The sequence below is a fragment of the Athene cunicularia genome (assembly GCF_003259725.1).
Source record: "Athene cunicularia isolate RWA chromosome 3 unlocalized genomic scaffold, athCun1 chr3_part1, whole genome shotgun sequence".
NCBI classification, from domain to species: domain Eukaryota; kingdom Metazoa; phylum Chordata; class Aves; order Strigiformes; family Strigidae; genus Athene; species Athene cunicularia.
Window position 1 is genome coordinate 50,975,694 of NW_020799097.1, and position 23,038 is coordinate 50,998,731.

Here is a 23,038-nt window from a genome sequence, read left to right on the forward strand (position 1 = left end):
CCATAGTGACTAGCTGGGATTGAATTTATGTATTTCTGTACGCTTAAAAGAACTATCTTCACCTGTAATTGGAAGTACCTGTGTGGGGGTTTTTTGTTTGTTTTCTTTATAATATAAAATAAATATTATGCGTCACGGAGAAGATATGAAAAGCTTTACATTCATTTAGTGGAGAAATTTAGTTCTTAAGCCGTGTAGTTATTTATGTAAGCTCTGTCCCCCTGTTAAGGCTGGTGTATTTCACTTGAATAGTGCACAGTACTGCTCTCTGGTTCCAACAGATACGCCCTACTTGAGCTTTTCTTTGGATGCCCTTGATGGTCTTTGAGGAACTTTTTTTTTTAATTTTCTGCGTCTCTGACTTGGGAGGAGGCTGATGTGAGGGAAGCTTTCAGCCTGTCTGTAGTCTGTGGGAATTCTGGTATAGCTTAAGCTCTAAATTTGAAGAAACTGAAAAGCCAGAGACTAAAATTGCCTTTCCTAACTTGGGGAGATGGAGAAGAGGAGGAGTCACAGTAAAACACGTTAATCCAAGACTGGGATTTTAGCACTGATTGTAATTCTGCAGGTTGGGATTAGTTTGAATCACTGGATTGTAAATCTGCAGGTTGGGATTAGTTTGAATCACTGAAATGAGTTATTTGAACACAGCTTGTTCCAATTCTTGTTTTGTTTTACTGTTTTCCGTGGTGTTCGGTGTTGTTACTAATATTAAGTTTTTAACTGTTTATTTATTGTTACAGAAAGCCTAAAACTAAGAGAGCAAAAAGATTTCTTGAGAAGAGAGAACCCAAACTTAAAGAAAATACAAAAAATGCCATGCTCATTAAAGGAGGAAATGCTAACTTAACAGTGACTGAAGTGCTTAAAGACATTGTAAGTTGTTGGACATAGTATGCAACCTTCCTTTTTCTTTTTTCTTACAATTTGCTTATTCTCTCCTGCAAGATCAACGTTGTCATACTCTCCCCATTGCCCAAATCTCAGACTGACTAGTACTCCAAAGATGTCATTACCTAGCATTAGTGGAGATTATTTTCTTCCAGTTCCTTCTTTACCAGAAATTTTGAGTTTATTCTCTTCTTTATTATTTTTTCCATGATTGTCTAGTATATAAGGTGAAGTGTTGCAAGTCAATTTGAAAACAGGAGAATTAGATATAGAATTGGGACTGGATCACTCAGCTGAAGTCATATCCCAGAATCCTGTAAATTGCTTGTGTGTACTGATAGGGAGCTTTCAGCCTCTCCTAAAACTTAAACTTTCCTGTCTCCTAACTTCATACCTGAAAACATTATAGCTGTTCCTACACTCTCTTCTCTCCGTCATTTTCTTACCATCTTATGCTAATGCTAATCAGGTTTTTGTTCACTCTCTGTTTTTCCTCATGCCCCTAGAAGCAGAGAGATTCCATTACGTGGCTTTGATTTCAGCTGTTTCTCAGTTATTTTGTTATTTCTTAGTTACTAGAAGTAAGTTCTGCAATTAATTGGGAACCGAGATTGCTACCAACTTGAAGGGTGTTACTGTGAACAGGGATTTTGAGGTGCTGTCTTCTAGACTGATTTGCACAGTTACTTTGTTTCATGTGATCATATAAGCTGTAAGGCTTTAGAAAAAGCAGTGCCATTCACTTAGGTATATTAGAGATAACACATTTGTTATGTTTACATTTGTCTTTTGCAGTATGCTGTTAAGAAGCCTTTTGCTGTACTGTATAAAAAGTAAGTGGTCTCATTTTGACACCTTTGAGTCTTTTGACAGCTTTTGATAATTTCAAACATGAACAGAGATGCTGGCTATCATGGGGGCTTGAACAATGGGAAGGGTTGCAAAAGGTGGCTGAGATTCACTGTAAATTTCAGTAGACTGAAAACAAGCTACATGTGGTCAGTGTTGGTGCTGATCCCACTTCTGTGCCAAGTGTTACAGAGCAGGATTCAGCAAACCTGGACAGCTGGCTTCTCTGACTGATGTGGGCAAACAGCTAGCGAAGTTCTGTGTCAGGTGGGTAGGCTGGATTTCTTGTATCCGAAGTCTTAAAATTTCAGTTACAGATTACAGTGATAACTAAGTCTTGCTCAAAATGGGAACCCACTACCTGTATGGATGTAGTGCCAGAGACATTAATTGTAATAGCTGAATTTAACGTTAGATGAACAGACAAAGGCAGTTATGAGGTGTCACTGGTGGTGATGGTCTGGAAGTCAGGCCCCAGGAGGCAGGAAATGTGGAGGATGTCAGTGGTGGCCCTAAGGTTCTCCTGGCAGTATTATTATGGCTTATGGTTTGAACTAAAACTGAAGCTCTACTGCTGGAGTTTCCAGTAGAATGCAAAATTTTAATGTTATCAGAGAACCAATTAGAAGTGCTTATCTGGGTCTGTTTGTTTTTTGGTTGTGGAGTTTTTAAAACTTCTTTTCCCCCTTTTTTTCTCCTCCTCTCAGGAAAAATATTACCAGGCCTTTTGAGGATCAAACATCATTGGTAAGTATAAGCCACATCTTATGACATTTTACAGCCTTAACGTCATGAAGAACTTTGGAAGATAATTTTCTATTACTCTATAAGGAACTAGATGAGAAACAAAGTTTATAGGGTGTTTGGATAAGTTGAAGGTAGGGCTATGTCTAAATTTGTGGTGTCAGTAGGCAGATTTTTCCTCCTGCTGCAAGATAGAATCAATCACAGATTCATCTAGGTTAGAAAAGACCTTGAGGATCATCCAGTCCAACCATTAGTCTAACATCAGCAGTTCCCAACTACACCATATCCCTCAATGCTATGTCAACCCTACTCTTAAACACCTCCATGGATGGGGACTCCACCACCTCCCTGGGTAGCCCATTCCACACCTAACAACCTGTTCTGTAAAGAAATGCTTCCTAATATCTAGTATAAACCTTCCCTGGCACAATTTGAGGCCATTACCTCTTGTCCTATTGCTTATTACTTGGTTAAATAATGTTGAGAGGACTTGGTCTTTACTGTAAATGCATGTTTCTGTAAACTGCCAGGTAAATTTAGGAGTCTGTAGCACTGTTATAAGTAACAGTGCTTGATAGGAAAGGAGTAATAAAGCGTTTTATTTTGATTTTCTAAAAGTCTTCTAAAGTGACATAGCTTATGAACAGCTTGTTTCAGTTTGGTGAATTCATAGATTAAAATAGCTAAATGGAGGGTTCATAGCTTTCTGTGACTTTGCGTTTGTATAGAGGAAGAAAAGTCCAGTAGCGTACTACGTGAGAACGTGCTGCACAACTGTGAGGTGGTCACTGAGAGTTCTCCTCCAGCATTCAGTCAAGAACTCAATTCAGTCAAGCACTCAATTTCAGTTAAATATGTGTATTTGGCCTGCAGAGAGGTTGCAGAAGTGGGTCTTCAGAGGTTTGGAGGGTATTTTGGAAGGGGGTGTGTGTTTGGAAATATATTTGGTGATATGCCTTTGTCTGGATTTGGTGTTGATTCAGTGCTTTATGATCAAAATAATTTCCGAGCAGGAAGGCAAAAAATATAGGGGCTAATCCTAAGATTCTCACACATTCTTGCACTTCAATCATAGTGTGACTTTAACTGCTGAAATGTGTGTTATAAAAGCAGTATATGTATTTCCTTCAACAAAATGAGAGAAAGGAGATTGTGATGTACAGCTGTGATTTCACAATAAAGACAAAAATTAATTATCCCTAAATAAGTTGTTTGGTTCCCAGTGCTCATGATTTGGTAATGTTTCCTGTGTGCCACTGTCAACTCACAAAGGGGAATAAGGGTCAGCTTTCCAATGCATGAGGCAATTGTTGAAATAACTGACTGAAAAACTGGGAGTTTGGGGGTATTATATTAAAGCTGTGAAGAAAAAAAATAATATATACACACCAGGCAGAAATGTACTTTCTTGTCTAAAAGTGACTGTGAAAATGAAGGGGAAAAATATCTAAGGAAATTAGCTCTAAATAAAAAGGGAGAGGAGGGGAGACGTAGCTGAAAAGTGAAAGCAGTCAATAGTGAGTGCTAGAGGAGTTGCAGAAGTTGTATTGAACAGTTGAATTAAAACATTTTTAATTTAATAAGATCAAAAAATCATTGTGTTTGCAGCATAGATAGACCAACATAGAAAGTTACTTAATCTGCATTAATACCGATGCTGATGTGTTGTAGTATGTGCTCTTGTTCTGTTCTTGGCATGAAGCCATCCCCAAAATACCGTGAGTGGAATGGAAGACTTACTGTAGGCAGTGAGGAAAGATTTGCACATAATTTGCTGAAATTAAACCTTTTACAATCCCATAGCTGGCTGACTTGGTTTTGCAGTCATACAGGAACCAGCTGATCATCAGTTGACCACTGGTTTAAACTTCTGATAATTTCTGGGAAAACATGGCAGCTAAAATCATTCTGATATTTTAAAAGGAGATCCTTCAGGGAACTTTAATTCATGTAACCTCAAAACAACAGGGTTGGGTCGTTGAGAACAGTGTCAACAAATAATCAGAGCCTAGAAAGATCAATCAAGTCAAATCAAGTTTGTTTTTTAACTTGGTTACAGGCATATTTTTTTTTTTTAAAGGGCAGTTTTGCAGTGTATGTGATGTTGCAGTATATGCAGGACACATTTGAGGCATTTGAGTTTGTTGCATCTTTTTAATAAAATGTCATACAGCTGTTAGAGACTTTACATGCAGTGATTAACAGAGCTGTATGAGCAGGTGTTTCAAGGGGATGGTTCTGTTCTTGATCTGATTACTGTCAGTATTTTTCAGGGACCTGGTGGCAGAGCTCAGTGCTGAGCTGTGTGATTTGTACATACAATTAATCCAGCCTAGGATTGCCCCCAGGGATGTTTCTCCTGACCTCCCAGAGGGGCAGAGCTGTAATCTCTAAAATGCCCGTTGCAGGGGTGGGAGGAGATGTAGTGGCTTTTTTCTGCTTCACAGCTGCTGAGTGCAGATAGAGAAACTCTGGTACTTCTGGGAGGTACTGGATAAATTGTGTGGGTGTATCTAGAAACTACAGTTGATACACAGAACAAAGGGCTCGAGAAGCAACAGTGCATGAAAAGGTTTTTGGAGTTGGAGATCCTCAGGAAGAATTGTTGTAATGGTGGCTCTGGACATATTATAATATGTTCTCTATCTACCTGGAGAAAAGATCTTTTCTATGATAATCACCACAGCCTTGGTTTTAAGTAGCATCTTAGTCTTAAATAATAAATTGACATGAAATTCTGCTGTAGTAGGACCCAGGTGTTGCAGATGTTCCTAGGCTTGCTGTTGAGATTAACTGGTGGTTCAGGAGCTGTTAGGCAAAGCTAATATGTTTCTTAAAGCTTAGCTGAGTAACTAAAGTGAGGCATTACAGCTGCAGCCAACTTGCAAATACTTACTCTTCAGGCAAGGAGAAGCGGTTGAAGGTATCTTATGTAGAAACAAATAATGAAGATTTATGAAGAAGAGGATTACAGATAAAATGGGAAGAAAAAATTGCCTGACTTGGTCTTTAAGACTGCCACGGGAAAGAAAAACATAAATGAATTGTTATTTGAACCTTAAATCCAGCTGTCTGTTTTAGCTTATGTGGATCTGGATATGTTCAAAACTCTCCTGCTAAGTGCAGTTGCTCTTCTCATTAAGCAGCTCCTAAACTCACATTATTGTGCCATATACCTTCACCAAATATTTTAAACATTGCAAACTGGAACTCACAAGTTTTGTTCTTTTCATCAATTGTAGGAATTCTTTTCCAAGAAATCAGATTGTTCTTTGTTCATGTTTGGCTCTCATAACAAGAAGCGACCTAACAACTTGATAATAGGTAATGTGTCTCACTTGGGTTTATTTGGACAAAAGGTCTAGTTTTCAATGAATATTTAAATAGCTGGATTTTCTCTTTTTACTTTCACAGGTCGCATGTTTGACTATCACGTCCTAGACATGATTGAGCTAGGCATTGAAAAGTTTCTATCTTTAAAAGATGTCAAGGTAAGGAATCGCCGATTTCAGTATTTCACTGACATCTACTGGTGGATATTTTTAGTGCATTGGCTTTTGTCGTGCTTTGAAGGACAGAAGTTGTTTAAAAAAAGTGTTTCATGCAGCATATGAGGATTGATAATTTGTGTACCCCAGAGTGTTATTTTTATGCTCTGCTATTTTGGTTGTTTTAAGCAAGCTTGCAACTTTACTTGCAGATTGTTTTTTTAGACTTGTTTTTTTCCTAATATTTTCCTCTGTAATTAAAGAATCACATTTATAAAATTCTTTACTCAGTTTCTGCTGATGGTATGTTCCTATGTAAACTGGCATAGGCTTTGAAAACTGAAATGCCTCTTCTCAAATTATCACCAAAGAGGGTCACTCTGCTGACAGAGATGATTCTGAAACTTTATTAAGCTTTCAGTAGTACATAAATGCCAGTTTTCACAAAACTATAGTTTGGACAAGGTGCTAACATCTTGATTGTTTAAAGCCAGAGGAAAAATCACCTTTTGTGGCTGTTAGGCTCATTTTGGCAAGACTAAAACATATTTCGTATGTGTATACTTTTGTATCAAACAGTTTATACACTGCAAAAATCAGGAAATTTTATCATCCTTATTCTCATTGTAGTGTATAAATTGACAGAACAGTCTAGAGGGATAGCAATGAAATTACGGTTCATAAAGGTGAGTCTCCCCCTTTAATCAGATTGTAGCGTGTATCTTCATAAAACTGTTACTAGCAGGAAAGTTACAGTTAATTAAGTGTATTTGTTGGCCAGAATTAAAATTAGGTGATTGACTGAACTACTGTTCTAGCCTTTTTTAGGTACTCTTCAGTGTCAGAAGTACAATAGACTTGTTTGCCTCTAATTTTAGTTTTCTTGTTAGTAGTTGCAGTCAAATTCACTTGTTTTCACTGGATATTATCTTATACATTTTATAGTAAAGAATCTCTGTTTTTTAGTCCAGCACAAAGAAGAATACAATTCACCATCTTAAAAATAACTTCCTTCTATACACATACAGTGGGGAAAAAGTGTCTGTTCTGTTCACAGAAATTTTTCATTTGGTGTTGAATGGCTAACCACCTATTAAATAAATCATATATTCCCTAACATGGTCTTAAAATTCTTATTCCACAGAACAGTAAATGTCCTGAAGGAACAAAACCTATGTTGATATTTGCTGGTGACATGTTTGATGTAAATGAAGAGTACAGAAGACTGAAGAGCCTTCTTATTGGTCAGTAATTTGATTATTTGAGCAGTAGGATTGCATAAATCTGTAGTAATATGATCTGTTGGGAAATGCTGGTTTGTCAATAAATATTTGCTTATGTTTAGCACAGAAGGAAAACAAGAACAGGCACTTGAAAATTTCATGTCACATGAAATTAAAGTTAACTAATCATCATGACTGATGGAGAGGGAAAAAAAGACTAGCCTAAAAGATTCTGAAGTTGAAACTGGATTCACTAAAATTAATTACTTTGATTGTGGGAAAATTCTGTCATTTTTAAAAAAGTGATCACTTTGTGATTGTACTGAATCATCACTTCTCTAACCAAGTAGTATTTTTGAAGTATCTAATTTGAAATCAGTGGTTTAAGTTCAGGAAGTGGGATATTTTTGCTTAGAAAAAAGTCAGATCGCTATAATGGAGCTTGTGTTTTTATCATGAAAGCATTTTTCTGTTGGAAATTTAACAAATTCTAACAAAAGTGCATTAATTAGAGTACTTGGAAAGAACGTGCAGTAAAAATCAGCTGTAGATAATAGCTGTGTCAACTTCAAGGCAGGCTTGGAGCTTAGTAAACTGGCATGAATTTTTTACTATCTCAAGGTTGGAGGCTCTGGAAGATAGAGCACGTTGTGGTTTTTTTTTCTGGAGGAACTACAAAAAATAATTATACTTCTCTTAGGGTAGCTTTTCAGAACATAGAAGTCATATGGTACTTTATCCCTTAGCACTTAAAAATGTATATTGCTTGGTAGAACTAGATCTAATAAGTAGGATAGTGTATTTTTTCTTTTTAATAGATTTCCTAAGAGTAGATAACTTTTTTTTTTAGATTTAGTAAAGTACTGAAACTGACCCAATAACAGTTGTGTTCTTTCAGTTCCATTCTTGGTTTGTACCAATTCAGAATCTTACAACTTTGCAAGATCTCCCTTTCATATAAAATAAGTATTTGTTGGGCCCTCTTTTTCTAGGCAAACATAAATGAATGCTCCTAGAAACAGACCTTAAAATTTGATTATTTTTTTTTCTCCCTTATTAATTCCTTAAAGCAAGATGTTTCATCTGAAATGAGACTGAAAAGGGAGCAGGAGAGAAAAATTTGCATCCTTCTCAATACAGCTGACTGGTTCTTGGGGGTAGATCAGGATAGAAAGGCTAGTAACTGTGCTTATAAACCTTCAAAGGTGGGTGAATATGAAGATAAATGAGTTTTAATACTGTATGTTTGTTGCTCTAAATGAATATTTACAGTGCAGGAAGCAGGTGTGTTACTGTCTGAAGTGTATCTTGTTCAAGCATCTGCACAGTGTTGGTGACTGGCATCCAGATGTGCTCCTGCACCCCATGATCAAACAGCTTGATACTTTAAATGGACGACATGCATCATTAGACAGTTGCCAAATAACTAACTAGACTTTCTTGTCCTATTTCTTTTGATGTTCTTCTTTCTCCTATTTATTTGCCTTTAATAACTCTGCGGTCAAATGTACTCAAATTGACACCCAATCTTTCTTCTTGAATGTACTCCAAGTACTCCAGGTCTTAATGTTCTGCTGACTCGTATGAAATACCTACATACAAAACAATAGACAAAGGAAAAGGTTAAGGAGTGTAAAGGCTTGAAGGTATCTTTAACCAATTAAAATCATTTGGGTAATGACTTGACCTGCTTCAAAACAGCCCTTAACTAATAGGGAAGAACTGATTCTTTCTGTTCTTGCAGAAGACAGTGCTTTTAAGCTGCCATTCTATTACTAAGTAAGATAGAAAAATGTCTTTGTAACAACAGCAGCAAATATTTTATTACTGTAGCAGTATTGTTGGGATCCAAGAGGGAGTATTAGATGTAACAGCTTCTTGTTGCCACAGCAGTGTGATGCCCATGATGCTGGTGAACAACCAAGCTTTCATTGGCTTTTGTCGTATCAAAAGGGTTTATGTATGTTTGGAATATTATCTTACAGCAGTTTCTTTGTAAAATTAAAGGCAAGGGTGAATTATTGTCTTCATAGTAACCAAACCCTGTAGTCCACTTAAATTGTGAAGTGGAAGGAGTTATTTAGGAGAAATAAATGGCAGCTGCATTTGTCTTTAGAGACCTGGAAGACATCCCATTCTTTCTCTTATGCTTATCATTGCCTGCTGATGTGGTAGCATAGGAATTGATTTACAATGTAAGTCCTTGGAGTGCAGTTCATGAAATTCTAATAACTTTTTATGCTTGTATTTATAAAATGTTTCATCTCTTACAACACTGCCCGCTTGCTCGTTCTGTTATTGCACACCCATTTAATCCTAAAAATGGCTAGGCGCTACGTGACTTGCTTATACACTTTCTGAAATGTTGGTTTCCAGGAGACCTCTACAATTTTAGATTGATCAACAGCTTGTTCTTCATACAACCTTCCTCACACAGACTTTTTGGAGTGTCTCAAAAGATTTGTGGATTCCTTGTGGCCAAGAAAGGAAATGGCTGGGATAGAGTTTGAACTCTACTAATGATAACCATAGCTACATAGGTTGCAGTGTCACCAGCTTTTGGATAAGAATTGATACAAAAACAAGTGTATAGATTAATGTTCCAAGATAATTTAGGAATTTAGTTTGGAAACGAAAAGGTCCTGTGGAGTTCTCTGCAGCAAAAAGTAAATTAGAAGTTCTGGAAATATGTTGAGGACAAGAGAGAGAAAACTAGGAGTGAAAAGAAGGGAGAAAGCAAGTCTCTAGTCCAACCAAAGCAAGAGTTGTAAATTAAGAGTACATTAAAAAAACTTCCACTCTCTGGGTATACAGAAGTGTAAGGTTTCTGCAGCTGTTCAGCACTGCCAGGAAACAGAAGTTTCTGACCAGCTGCATTTTGTGGGAAGAGATCATCCTGTGAGTAAAAAGATGTGTGATGCCACAGGAAAACATGAAAGGGACATGTTGTCAATAAAACCACTGTGAATGTAAGCTTGTGTATCTGCAGAGAACTTGGCAAAGGGAAAATATATGCCAGAGGCAAACAAAATATTTTATTTGCAACTTTTCCTCTTAACTACAAGCTCAACCCACAAGAGGAGGACAGAGTATTTAATTGACCAAGGAAATTTCCTGGCTAGACTCCAGCAGATACCTGCCAGCAAGACTTTGTTTTGGATGTCACTCCGGTGCTGATACACTTGAAAAAGGTAGTGGAGGAAAAGACAACTAGCTGACGGATCTGAAAATGGAACAGAACGGAAAAAACTGATGTGTTTTGCATCTGTTAGTAGCAGTTCTCTTATGTTTCAGCATTGCCCTGTCATGTTTATTAGCACACCTTGTTCCCCAGTGAAGGTCACATTCTTTCTCCACCCTCTACATATGTTGGACAGATTGTTGTGCTTATTGCAAGCTCTGATTGCATGGTCTTTTCCTCATAGCCTGGTACAAGAACCTCACTAGAGGCAGATCATTTTCTATTTAACCTGTATTTCAGTGTTCTCTTTGCAAACTAAGCAAATATTTAAAGTAGCTTATTTTTGTAGATGTGTTGCCAATTAAATAGAGAAAATATTAATTGTAATGACATACTGCTTTATCTAAAGACAAAAGCACTTTGTTCTGGGGGAGATGTAAAAGAAACAATGTATCTCAACTTTTTTTCCAAGTCAGAGAAGAGAAAATGTAGGTAAGAGTAGATAAGAGATAGTTCTGATCTGTTTTTTACTGGTTTTAATCCTTCTCTACTCTTCCAAATCTGGCTCTGATTAAGAATCTGAAGTATCAGGTTTTTTTGAATGATGTCTTTAAACAGATACCTGAACTAATAATGGCTTCTCTGTATGGATCTGTTTAGCTGAGCATGAACTGGCATAAACACAAAGTAAGATACCTTTGATTTTTATGACTCTAGAGCTGAATATTTAGAAAAGTAGACAATGCAGTTATCCTAATTAGCTTAATAAAGCTAAATTACTGCTCTGAAAGTATATTAGCTCTTCTTCATACACTTATTTTTAGATAGCGTGTGTTGCTACCGAGTTATCTCTGGGAAGACACTGTGTTATGGGCTGCCCAGGGAGGTGGTGCAGTCCCCATCCCTGGAGGTGTTTAAGAGTCGGGTTGACATAGCGCTGAGGGATATGGTGCAGTTGGGAACTGTCAGTGCTGGGTTAACAGTTGGACTGGATGATCTTCAGGATCCTTTCCAACCTAGTTGATTCTGTGATTTCTGCACACATTTGGTTTCACCAGTGCAGGAGCTAACACCTGCAATGTTAAGCTTCTCTCTCATGTTTTGACAGAGCTGCAGTTTTAAGTAGTGGCTATTTCATGAGATTCCCATTAAAAATACAGATTTGTTTTTTGAGAGCCATCCCGTGTATAGCCTTGCTTAGTTAGATGCAGTAAAAATACTTGTATAGGCAAGGAGTTCACATCAGTGATGTGATGCAGGTCTGTTAGGAAGTAAACCAATTTGTTATAGGCCTCTGTTGGTTTGATTTTTCTTCAGTGAAGAAACCTCGTGTTTATTCTTTTAAAATATTCTTTCAGATTTCTTCAGAGGTCCTAGTGTGCCCAGTATTCGTCTGGCTGGCTTAGAATATGTTCTGCATTTCACAGCTGTAGATGGGAAAATTTACATGCGAAGCTATAAGTGAGTGTTTTATGTATTTGTTTGCTTTTTGGTACACTTGTCAACTTTTCCCCAAATTTAGCCTGAAGTTATGTAATTGAACTGGGTTGAGCAATAGTTTGTTGCATTTAAAACATGTAATGCACAGAGGTGTTCCAGCATAGCATAGAGTAACTTGTACAGCAGAAGGAAAGCACTTAAGCTCTTAACCTGCTGCTTCCGTCCTTGTTGAGCTCCCCCTTCTAGCGAGGAGGATTGTTCTTCATGTGGTTGGATTAGTAAAGTGGTGTGAATTAATCTGGGTGAATTCATGTCTATTAATGCTCGGGGCACTATTTTGAATTTGAGGAGTGATACGGCTTTTTGGGTGCTGGGACTGAGTTTTAACAGTAATACAGATAATACTGGTTTAATTTTTTAAAAAAAAGTTATATTAGGTTGTATTTTGGGTGTGTTCAGATTGTGATGGGACAGATTTAATATTTTATAAATTGCCACTGACAGACACCTTTCTCAATAATAGAGTTAGCAGTAGCAATTTTTTTTAAGAGTCTTCCGAACTACAGGATTGAACCTGCCCTTTAGGAGGACAGATAAATCTTTATCACAGAGGACAGTGTTGATTTTGGTTGGTTTTCCTTTCTAGGGTGCTTTTGAAGAAATCTGGCTGTAAAATACCAAGAATTGAATTGGAAGAGATGGGACCTTCATTAGATCTGGTTATGAGGAGGACACATTTAGCTTCAGATGACCTTTATAAACTGTCTTTAAAACAACCAAAAGCCCTGAAGGTGTGTACCTTGGAAAGTATATTACTTCCAGATCTATTTGTGAAGAAGAGCAAAAGTATTAGTAGTTGTATAGTTGAATATACATTATATAGGCCAGCTGAGGTTTCTGGGACCGCAGCACTTTTGTGGTGATCAGCTGGCATACAGACTTCTTTCTGGAAGCGTATGGAACATACAGAACAAGTCTTAATCTCTAACCTCCAAACAGTGTATGTGGCCTTGCTTCTAGGGACTTTATTCTTACCAGAGCTACTGGCATTCTCTTCTCAGAAATACTGATGTTGTTTTTGCCTTACAGCCTAAGAAGAAAAAGAATATCTCCCATGATGTGTTTGGTACAACTTATGGTCGAATCCACATGCAGAAGCAAGATCTTGGTAAACTGCAGACACGGAAAATGAAGGGGTTAAGAAAGAGATCAGCAGAGAAATCAACTGAAGATGGTGGACTTAGTCCCAAAAAGCCAAAATCAGCTTGATAGTCTGGAACAGCTTTGAAAACTCTTTGTACCTTCAAATTTAGTATATATATATTGTAATATAAATGTGTCAGACATTAAAGATTCAGCTGCTGTTAGCCTTAGTTTTATAAAAAATATATTTCAATGGTTTGTCATTTTAAAGGGAACATGGGGCTGTTGAGCTTTAGCATGGAACTTGGTTATTTAAAATAAAAAATTTGATACAACTTCCTGAGTTTTCTAAAGCTGTTCTCTTGGTATTAGCAGACACATGCTAGTCAAGCAGGTGGCTCATTTCCCAAACAGTTTTATGGCTATTATGTTGGGAAGCCTTGATCAATCAACTCATCTTAAAAATTCTGCACAGGGCCAAAGTATTATATATGCATGATATACACAACCCAACTTCTCTGTTCATTTAGTGTTAATGTATTTCAGGTTTTGCACAACTGCAGTACTCTATAAACTGTTTTCTAAAGTGCAAACTCACGCTATTTGCCTGATGCCAGACTGTTTTTCAGTGTTGCACTGAGCCCTACTTTACACTTGCAATATTGGGAGTGATTAGGGTGTTTTTATGGTGTTCATCACCATGGTAGCAAAGTGCCTGATGTTTGCTTTAGGCATAAATGAAACCTTTACAGTTTGAATTTCGATCTTTGATGCTCGATTTGTGTCCAGAATCGAAGCATGTGAAGCAACCATGAACAGAACAAGTCTTTTCTTCTTACCCTACTTTCCTCCTACGTTTGTGCTTATGAGTTAGTGAAGACTCGGAGACTTCGGTAAAGGGGGTGAGAGGTTAAGAGCTTAGTGAGACTTTGGTCTGGTATTCTGTTTTGGAACATACTGAAAAGCCTTGCTTTTTTTTCTTCTGCTTCTCTCCTTGGAAGCTATTACTCTGTCCTTTAGCATAATTATGATAAACATGTACATACTTTATCAAGAACACAGCAAGCTTGCTCATCCTAGATATGTTTTTAATAATTTATCTTTTCCTGTTGTCTCGGTGTAATCAGCTGAAGTGTCACATTAGAAATAGACAGCTTGTTATTTTCACTTGTCTTCATCCTGGATGGAAGCTGTTGGGCAGCTTTGCTCTCCTTACACAACAACTGAGTCATAACTGTGGCTGTGCAAATGCAATGTGGTCGTCTTACTGTGCTGGTTTTATAAAACTGGTAGCATGAAAAAGAAGGGGCTTCAAAACTTTAGAATCTTTTTGAGGACTCAAACATATTCAATGTATTACCTAAATTACTTTTTTGTATCATTACACAAAATAAATTGTGTGGTGCGCTCTAGATCCTTTTCTCCAATCTATAACCCTGAAACTTGATAATTCCATAAGCTACTTCAGATTTGTATTTTCTACCCTATCTTTCTGAAGTACAAATCGCTACACTTCTGACTGAAAGCCATAGTTGGTAATAGCTGTAGAAGAACTGTATGAGTGGGCATGCTGTTTTTTATGAACTTACAGTCATAAAAGTAATAGTAAAAGACTAAGTTTGTAAAGACAGCATGCACATAGTCATAAGTTCTGTTTTCCTAATTGAAGCTAATTTTTGTGCTTAATAATTTAATGGCAGTGATGTAAACTGTCCAACATCCTCTTAACTCTTAATGTAAAAAGTGAGAGTTATTCCGTAGTAGCCCTCAGTGATAAGCTGTTGCATCCTGGCATTGGTTTTGTTAATGCTGCTGCTGGTTTGCTCTGTCTATGAAGAGGAAGCTTGGACAGGTGCTGCTACACTTTCTGACAGCTGAGTGTGGTTACTGTGCTACTTTGGAGAGATGCAGAGTCCTTGAGCACAGGAACTCGGTCAATGGGAGTGCATTTATTCACCCTTTGCAGGGTGTCTCACCTCTGCTGATTAGGGGTGGGACCCAGAGTGCCAGATGTCCTACAGCTGTGGCTGGCTGAGTGAATGCCCTTTGAGTTTTTCTATGGGTGAAACACAGCCACATGGTGGACAAAATGCATTAGACATGTGAGGCACGGAGAATTCTGGATATAGTGTAAAGATATTTGGGTGATGCTTTTTCATACTAATCACTTCTCAAGTTAGGTTGCTAGCAAGGATTAAAATTTGCTGCATTTCTAATAAATACTTTGTACGACTCAAAGTGGTGCCCTTTTGGTGCAAAACTCCGAGTGGGAGGTGGCAATGCTCTCTTGTTTTTCATGGCAGAAATGAATCACTGGTCTCTGTATGACGAGATAGAATGAAGCCAAATTAACAACTAGTTCACCTCATTTCTTTCAGAGAAGTTTCAGTCTTGCTGCGAAGCACTGATTAAGCCACAAGGCTGGTGGTTAATGTGATTTCAGACATACGGCATGTACAACTGCACCTCTGCATGGTTGGCAATTGCTACATTCGGAGTAACCGATTTAACTCAAGGTAAATGGAGATAGGAGGGCTAAATATAACCTTTCCAGTGGCATGTTCTTGTTTCCCAGAGTCTTTTAAAGTGTGAGGAAATTTGTCAGGTGCTGCAGTGTAGCTGCGTGCATGGAGAACAGAACTTGCAGTGCTCAGAGGGCAGCTGGTGACAGGGACTCGCCTTGCCTCAATTGCTCCTTGCTTTCCAGAGTTCACCAGGCTCTGAAAACACATGAACGTGGCCCCAGGGTCTGCATGGCATGGGCGAGGCATAGCTGTCTTGTTCACCCCTTTCCTCTGGCTTTCATGTTCTTACCTCCCAATGCACTGGAGATAGCTTTATTTAAGGGTTAATCTTAATATAATGTTTGGTTTCAAGAAAATCCCTGTGGGCAAAGTGTGGCTCCCGAGGCTGTACCTGTGTGGTATAACAGAGGTGGAGTTGCAAATCAGCAGTCAAGCCCATGCTGTCTTTATTCTAGCTGGCAGGATGGCAATGGCAGGGAAGGCCCAATTTGTGCCCTCTGTGGACCCGTGGTTTGTATGCTGATGTTGCCCAGCTGTGCCACTGGCATCTGCATTGCTGCTGTCATTAGAGGTAACTAATGATACAAACAGAATATATAATCTATCTGCACTCTCAGTTTGCTTGGCTCTTTTTCTGCATGGTGTAATTTAAAAAATTAGGAAGAGAGGTAGGTATTGTTGAGTGGCATGATATGCGGGGTTCTTGCATTTCCCACATTTTTGGGAATCAGTCCTGGGCACATATAATACACATTTAATCGCAGCCTTAGCTCTGTGCTAATATAATGTGACAGACTGAGCACTGAGAGCAATGAGTGGTGTGTGTTTGAAAAGAGCTTATGAACTCTTTCCTATTTCCTGGATTTTGTGGGTTTATCTTTACGGTTCCTTAGCAACCTTATTTGTTTTCACTGAGTGCTTTCTGGGTTTGACTGTGAGGGTTTCCCTCCCCCACTGGCTTGGTTGCAGCTGGGGAGGGTTAGAAAAAATCGTGAAGGGAGGACATCACAGACATACCACATACCACACTGAATGCTGCATCCCCCAGCCAGGGAAAAAAAGGCTGACCATTGCTTATTCCAGATGCTATCAAATATGGGGGAAGCGGAGGGGGGTGTTGTAAGGAGACTAGAGCAGAACTGTGTTCGAGACATTTTCATTCTTAAAGAGAGGGAAGTGGAAAATGTTAGCTGTGCATAATATATATAACATAGCCATACATAATACATATTAACATATGTATTACATGTGGTGCAGATAGTTCTTCCCCGTCTCCAAGTGCAATTTATCTCCTCCTTTTGGGCTTTGCTAAAGTGCCTCTAGCAGTGCTGACACATCCCAGATGCAATTCAAAAACACAGCTGAGAAATAGGTCAGTTGTATCAGAAGTCAGGTTTCCTAAAAATAGGCACTGCACAAAGACACGAGGCTCCTGAATATGGAGCCTGTGTAGGATTGCCTTTTTAAATGGATGAATGTTTGATATGGCTAATAGCAGGCAATATGGCTAATCTATGCAGAAGATAGTGAGGAGGAGCTGGCAAAGGCACTTTGGGAGGACACATAGTTTCTGAGGGACCTACCAGACAAGGATGGGAATTGAGTATCTTGGAGATCATGGTAGGCAGGAGGGACCTAAGTGCTGTGTGGGCAAAGAAATGAAGGTGGGCACTGGGAGAGGAAAAATTTACAGGATTAAGCCCTATCCTAAATAACATGGGAATCATCTACTTTGAACAATCAGTGAATGCAGTAGATGTACACTGTTCAAGAAAGTTCTAAGGTGTCTGTTCCTCGTTCGTTCTTGTTTTCTTTGACTTTCAATCATAGTTTGTCTCCTTGAGCTTTTTTATTTTCCTGTTTCTCTAAGATAAGCACAAAGTTATTCAAGGGAAGTAGAAGTAAAGTTTTGAGCATAATTTAGCAGAAAGCATGTGTGGTTAATGACATGCCCTCAAGTTCTCATTATGTTCCCTCTCTCCCCCTTGATAATCCTGTAATTCTTCCTATGATGCAACACACCCCCTCTAAAATCAGGATTTCTCACTCTGTGATACTGAAGGACACCTATATTGGCCCTTGTCTTCTCTTTTGATTGCTGCAATTTTCTCTTCTTGACTTCCTTCACTCTCACAGCCTCTAAACTGGTACAGCTGCAGTGACCAGTTCCTTACTGTTTGTTCAGATCATCTTTTTGTGCTGGCAAGTTGAGCTTCTTGTCCTTTATTGCTCATTGGTGATTGTTACATTAATCTCATCTTTCTTTATTGATCATAGCATCAGGAGTTGAACTCCAAAGCCAGAGGTCAGGAGCCAGAATCAGAAGAGGGGATGGGATGAAGAGCTCTCCTGTTAACCACAGTATCAGGCATTTCAGTCAAGAAGGGAAATCTGCAGGAAAGATCTAACCAAGCCCATTTCTTCAGTTATTACCAGAGTGGGAGAAAGGTGAGCAAGAGCACTGATATGTTGGTGCCGGCAGAAGGGATGCCAGGCTTTCCTCAGCAAACTTGTAAGGAGATCCTTGGTTGATTATCTCCTGCCAGGGGGTTGCGTACATTTGCCTTGTGCTACACTGCCGCAAAGATCGGAGTGATGCACAATAAACTGGGATTTATATATATATATATATATATACAGTGTTGCAGTGCAAAGTAATGAATTTTAAAATCTATTGTTATCTCCCTCTTTCCTAACGTTAATGTGTACTCATGAAGAAGGCAGTGCTCAGGACATGTGCAGTGAATGGGCCTTCACTTAAGACTGAGCCCTGTATGATCAGTTCTAAGGTTCCTTTAGGTGCCTATGTTATTTCTCCCCTTTTTAAATCTGAAAAATTAAATTACTGATCACTGCTGCTGGCCTCTAGGCAGGAAAATTACCCATGTGGCTTTAGGATCTGGAATTATTGCTGCAACAGCGACTATCTATGTTAGCCATAGATAGGCACGCTGGGACCTAACATCAGCTGTTGCCAAAAGATAGTTTAAGAGCTTCTTCCCTCCTTGCCTGTTTTTCAGATAAAGGCGTATTCCTTGTACTAAGTTGAAGTTTTTGTTTTCCTAATCCAAAAAAGTCCATGAGTACTTACATCCCTTCGGTTTTGGTTGCAAGTCACTAATGTTTTTCTTCAGTGGAAATTGAGCTTTGTGGTTCAGAAGTCGCTCTCTCCTCTGGGAGAAGGTGAGGAAGGGAACACAGAAGTGAAGCGGAAGAAAAGATTCAAGCAAAATGTCTCCCCTCTCTCCTGGTGTGTCATGCTCTTGCATGTGACAGAAATCAGTCTTGATGAAAGAAAGAAATGTAAGGTGTAATTTAGCAGTGTAAATTCACACCAAACATCTCCAAGCAAAGCTGAGCTCTCCTGGTTCTCATGAGAAAAGCACTGTTTGGCATGTGTCACTACCCAAAGCCAGGCAGTCCCATCTGCTGTATAGAGAAGTTCGTATTGGGATGGTTTGCTGCAAAAACTGTGATGCAGAACTTGCATTCACCTCCCATCACAGTCATTTAATGTTTTTAATTGAAAACAGATTATTATGAGGAATTAATGACACCCTCCAAAGTCCACATGCAGCATGCCAAAAAACAGTAATAAGCTTTTAATTCGTAAGAGGTGATAGATTTCAGCTCCTGTTGGCTTAATGTGCACACAGGAATAATTCCTTGCTCATGAGGGTTATTTGAATGAAGTATTATTAGGCAGGCTTTATCTTTTATGTTGTGAAAAGAAGTTTGTAGGTGCTTTTTAAATTTTTTTTTCCCTTTCTTCTCCTTTATTTGAACATACCTGAGATACCTAAGGGCTTCTAGGAAATCACAGGCAAATAGCTGTTCAACTCAAGTGCGCTCTGTAGTTGATGAGTTAGGGGTTTCTGTCTGTGTTCCAGATGCTCATCTCATCGGGGCTGAGCAGAAAGGCTCACTTGAAGAAAGATTCAGAGACCTGGTAACTGCTGAGCATTTCCTTCTCACTTTCCTTCCAGAGAGAGAGGGATACCCACCCTTCCTGCCATTAGCCTTCTCCAGTTTCTCAAAGGCAGCAGGTCATACATAATGATATTTCTTTTAAAACCCCAACACGTTATAGATAACACCATGTGGGGAGTTCAGCAGCAGTGCTGATGCAAGGAGTTATGAAGGTGCAGCTGTTTGTGGGACTGGCAACCAAATCAGAGAATTGAACTGGCTTGAAAAGGCAAGGTATGGGGGGGAGAAAAGGGGAGGCTCTTTGTTTTGAAGCTATATCAGTTCCCCGATCTGGCTCACAGCACAACTGGGTGGTGCACTGCTGCACTGGGGAGGAAGCAAAAGGCTGGGAGTGGGATGGGAGACGTGAGGGAACTCTTGTTGCTTGTATTGCTGCTTACAGTAATAATCTGTAAGATGATGCCAGAGTTCCAGAATTAATGTGGTTCTGAATCTGTTCTTAAGGAAACCAATATTTTTGGGGACCTACGTTTGCCAGTAAGCTTCATCACAGCTTTCCTTGTGAAGAAGATCATTTTTAACACCATTTTACAGATGTGACAGCAAAGGTTAACTGGCTTTTTCAGAATGGATTTGCTTTGGGAACAAAGGTAAAATATGTGAGTTCCCTGTTGGTGTGGTCTCTGTTGGTGGCTTTCATGTACCTTCCTGTGGCCAGTCTGTGCTGCGGTGGAGTGGGAGCAGCTGTCAACAGTGCTTGGCCAGAAAGAAGTTGACCTAAGTGGAACCACTCACAATTTTTTATTTTCTTTGCAAAGGAAACCTCTCAGAAATTTTGAGATTTATCAACAAAGACCAACACCAGCCAGCCCTGGTCAGTAGTAAAAGAGACTCTAGATCATCTGTGTGCCTTTTAGCAAAACACAAAGAAATTTGTTCAGACTGGGTTTAAGGCATCCTTCAAAATAATATTCAGGAAACTTCTCCTTTCCATCAGGAGTAACCTTCTGACAGAACTCCATATGTGGCTTCTGTTTTAGCTGGAAGGATTTTCTCCACTAGGAAGATTTTTCAGCATACTTCTTTTCCCTCTGATGCTATGGAGCTATGGCAATGAATAAGACTTTTTGAGCTGCATTGAATGTTTTTGTTTAATGAACCTGAATAAAAGATTAAGTTGTGTTTGTTCTAGTCTGAGCATGATCAGAAATACTGCATGGTGGTATGTTATGTTTGGAAAGCTAACACTGCATCTTAGCAAGAGCCTCAAATCTTTTGAAGACAGATTTAGTTATTTTCTCTGGTTATGAAAAATATTTTAAATTTAATTTAAATTCCATTAGACCTGTGTTGCTGTTTTCAGGAGGTAATAGCTGATTAGGTTGTCAGTTACTTTTCTTTCAATTCCTGGAAGGAAATCTATTCTGTGGCTTACGTGGTAAAGTGACTGAAGAGTTTAAGTGCATATAGCCAAAGCTGTCCCTGTTAAGGGAAAAGTATAGATAAAGGAATATTATGGAAAAGTGAAATGCTTTTTCAGCATGTGGGCTGCACAGGACACGATAAATCTACCCTAAAGATGGTCTCATGCATGAGATTCTGTCAAAAGAAAATCTTCTTTCTTTAGAGACTCATGCTTGTGGCAGGAGATTTATGCTACCTGACTGGTATGCCTGGAGGAAAAGATATATTAAATGATAGAAGAGAAGAAGGAAAAAACTTGTCAAAATTTGTGGTTTATTAAAATGGTGCCAGAATTTGCTCAGAGCCAGCTACACTAGACTTGTAACTGATTCTGGGAGCTGAGTTTACAGGAAAGTTTTGTTGTTCCTTTAAAAAGTAGAACAGGGTGAACTTTTCAACCTTGTAGGTAAAAAGCTAGTTTCCATGGACCTAAAAAAAAAAAAAAAAAAAAAATGTTAAGAAAGAACAGGCCAACTATGAAGACAAGGCATTAGCGGAAGTGTTTTCTCGCAGTGAAATCCAGATGACTGAATCAGAAATGTTCTGGTCTTTTAAGACCCCTCTTGGATATTGAACTAGACATCTGACTTGGAAGGTAGGAAAAGGAGAGATAAAAACTTACATGATACTCATTCATATCTGCAAAAACAATCTTGAAACCTGTAAGAAAAGTGGGTTTTTTGCAGGGGAGAAAGAATCATCAATTATAAAATGAAAGTTGGAGCAAGATCTTTAAGACCCTTTCCCATATGTCACACAGAGAAAGCTGTCCCCTCCCCACACACACATATGTGCAATAAGTGCACTGCAGTATAAAGTGACATATCATTCATACCTAAGGATCATGAATCATGTTCCATTTGTAAAAGGTCATGCGTCCCATTGAGACTTATTTAAAAAAAAAAACCAAACCAAAACTAACAACTTTCCAACTTCGTATTTACTTGACACAGTCTGTTTTATAGCAGACTTGATGGAGAGTTTTGTCTTAAATCTTATTCTATTCTTATCCAAATCACAGTCCAACCTTCAAGAAGAACAAGTTTTGAATGCTTACAATTATTTATTTATTGTAGGACAATAATACTCAGGTTCCTCCAAGAAGGATCCCAGAACCCTGTTGAGCTAGGCATAGTAAAAAAACAGTGTAAAGAAGATATTGAAGCAGCACGTGGCTCTTCAGAGACTGAACATGGCTTTCCTGCATTGTGGTACCTTCTTAAAAACCAAGGTACCTTAAGATCTTATCCTTTGAAGGCTCCTATTTACTTGCAAACACATATTGCAGAAGAGTGTTGAGTACAGTCTGCTCTGGAGAACCTTGTTTCCTATTGCTGCTGAGTAAAACTCAAGGGAAACCCTTAATGAGAATAAGCATTCCTGTTTCTTTGTTTGGAGAATTGTTATTCCTCTCCTGTATTTTGTGCTTGCCAGGAAGTACTTGTGTGATTAAAGTGGTTTGTTGTTTTAGATCGATAGTTTGGGTGTGGGATACAAGAATTGCTGGGTTCAACTTCCATGGACGCAGTGAGCTCACTGCCACTCTACCTTCCTGCTGAGGGAGAGAGCTCCTTAGATCACTAAGGATTAGCAGTTGTATGAATAAAGGTACCTATGAGATGAACACTTGTGACACTAACATTCTCTTTCCAGACAAACACACTGGTGTTTCATAGTCAGTCTGTGATGAAGAGTGAGCTGTTAGGAAAATGAAACTTCTGGGGATTGCCACATTTGCAAACCTTATGTTATTCCAAATTAGAATGAAAAGCTAAAGCTTCCTGTTGAATGAAAACTCTGGGGATAGGAGAAAGTTAATCGTGACCATGGAAACATTTCATACCTTTATATTCAGTATAACATGCTGATAAAGCAAACTTCAATGCTAACATTTCATAAGTAGAAGAAAAAGAAATTCAGTTAAGTGCAAATACAGTGCTTTACTTTGACACTTCCACTTCTACCCATTTCAAATTTTCACCCATGTCACAAGACCAAAAGAACAACCATGCTCAATTCACGTCCAGAGTTCTTTTCATCTGAGGGGACATGATTTAGAGAGTGTCTTTTCCAAAGGTAAGACTCTCCCCTTAAGTGCTGGATGGGTTGTCCATGCAATTTCCCCAAATATGGGAAAATAAACTGCAGTGTCTGGTA

At 38.6% G+C, this 23,038-nt stretch overlaps 1 protein-coding gene across 1 annotated transcript in view; it reads left to right on the forward strand.

Annotated features, from left to right (window-relative positions):
• RPF2 (ribosome production factor 2 homolog) overlaps nt 1–13,311 on the forward strand; it is a 13,524-nt gene extending 213 nt beyond the window's left edge. Inside the window, exons 2-10 of the mRNA XM_026845043.1 lie at nt 744–876; nt 1,687–1,724; nt 2,448–2,487; nt 5,730–5,811; nt 5,902–5,978; nt 7,120–7,219; nt 11,738–11,840; nt 12,466–12,610; nt 12,909–13,311. Coding sequence (XP_026700844.1) covers nt 744–876; nt 1,687–1,724; nt 2,448–2,487; nt 5,730–5,811; nt 5,902–5,978; nt 7,120–7,219; nt 11,738–11,840; nt 12,466–12,610; nt 12,909–13,088 — 898 coding nt within the window. The 3' untranslated portion in view covers nt 13,089–13,311. The remainder of the gene's footprint in view (nt 1–743; nt 877–1,686; nt 1,725–2,447; nt 2,488–5,729; nt 5,812–5,901; nt 5,979–7,119; nt 7,220–11,737; nt 11,841–12,465; nt 12,611–12,908) is intronic.
• Nucleotides 13,312–23,038: the final 9,727 nt, after the last annotated feature.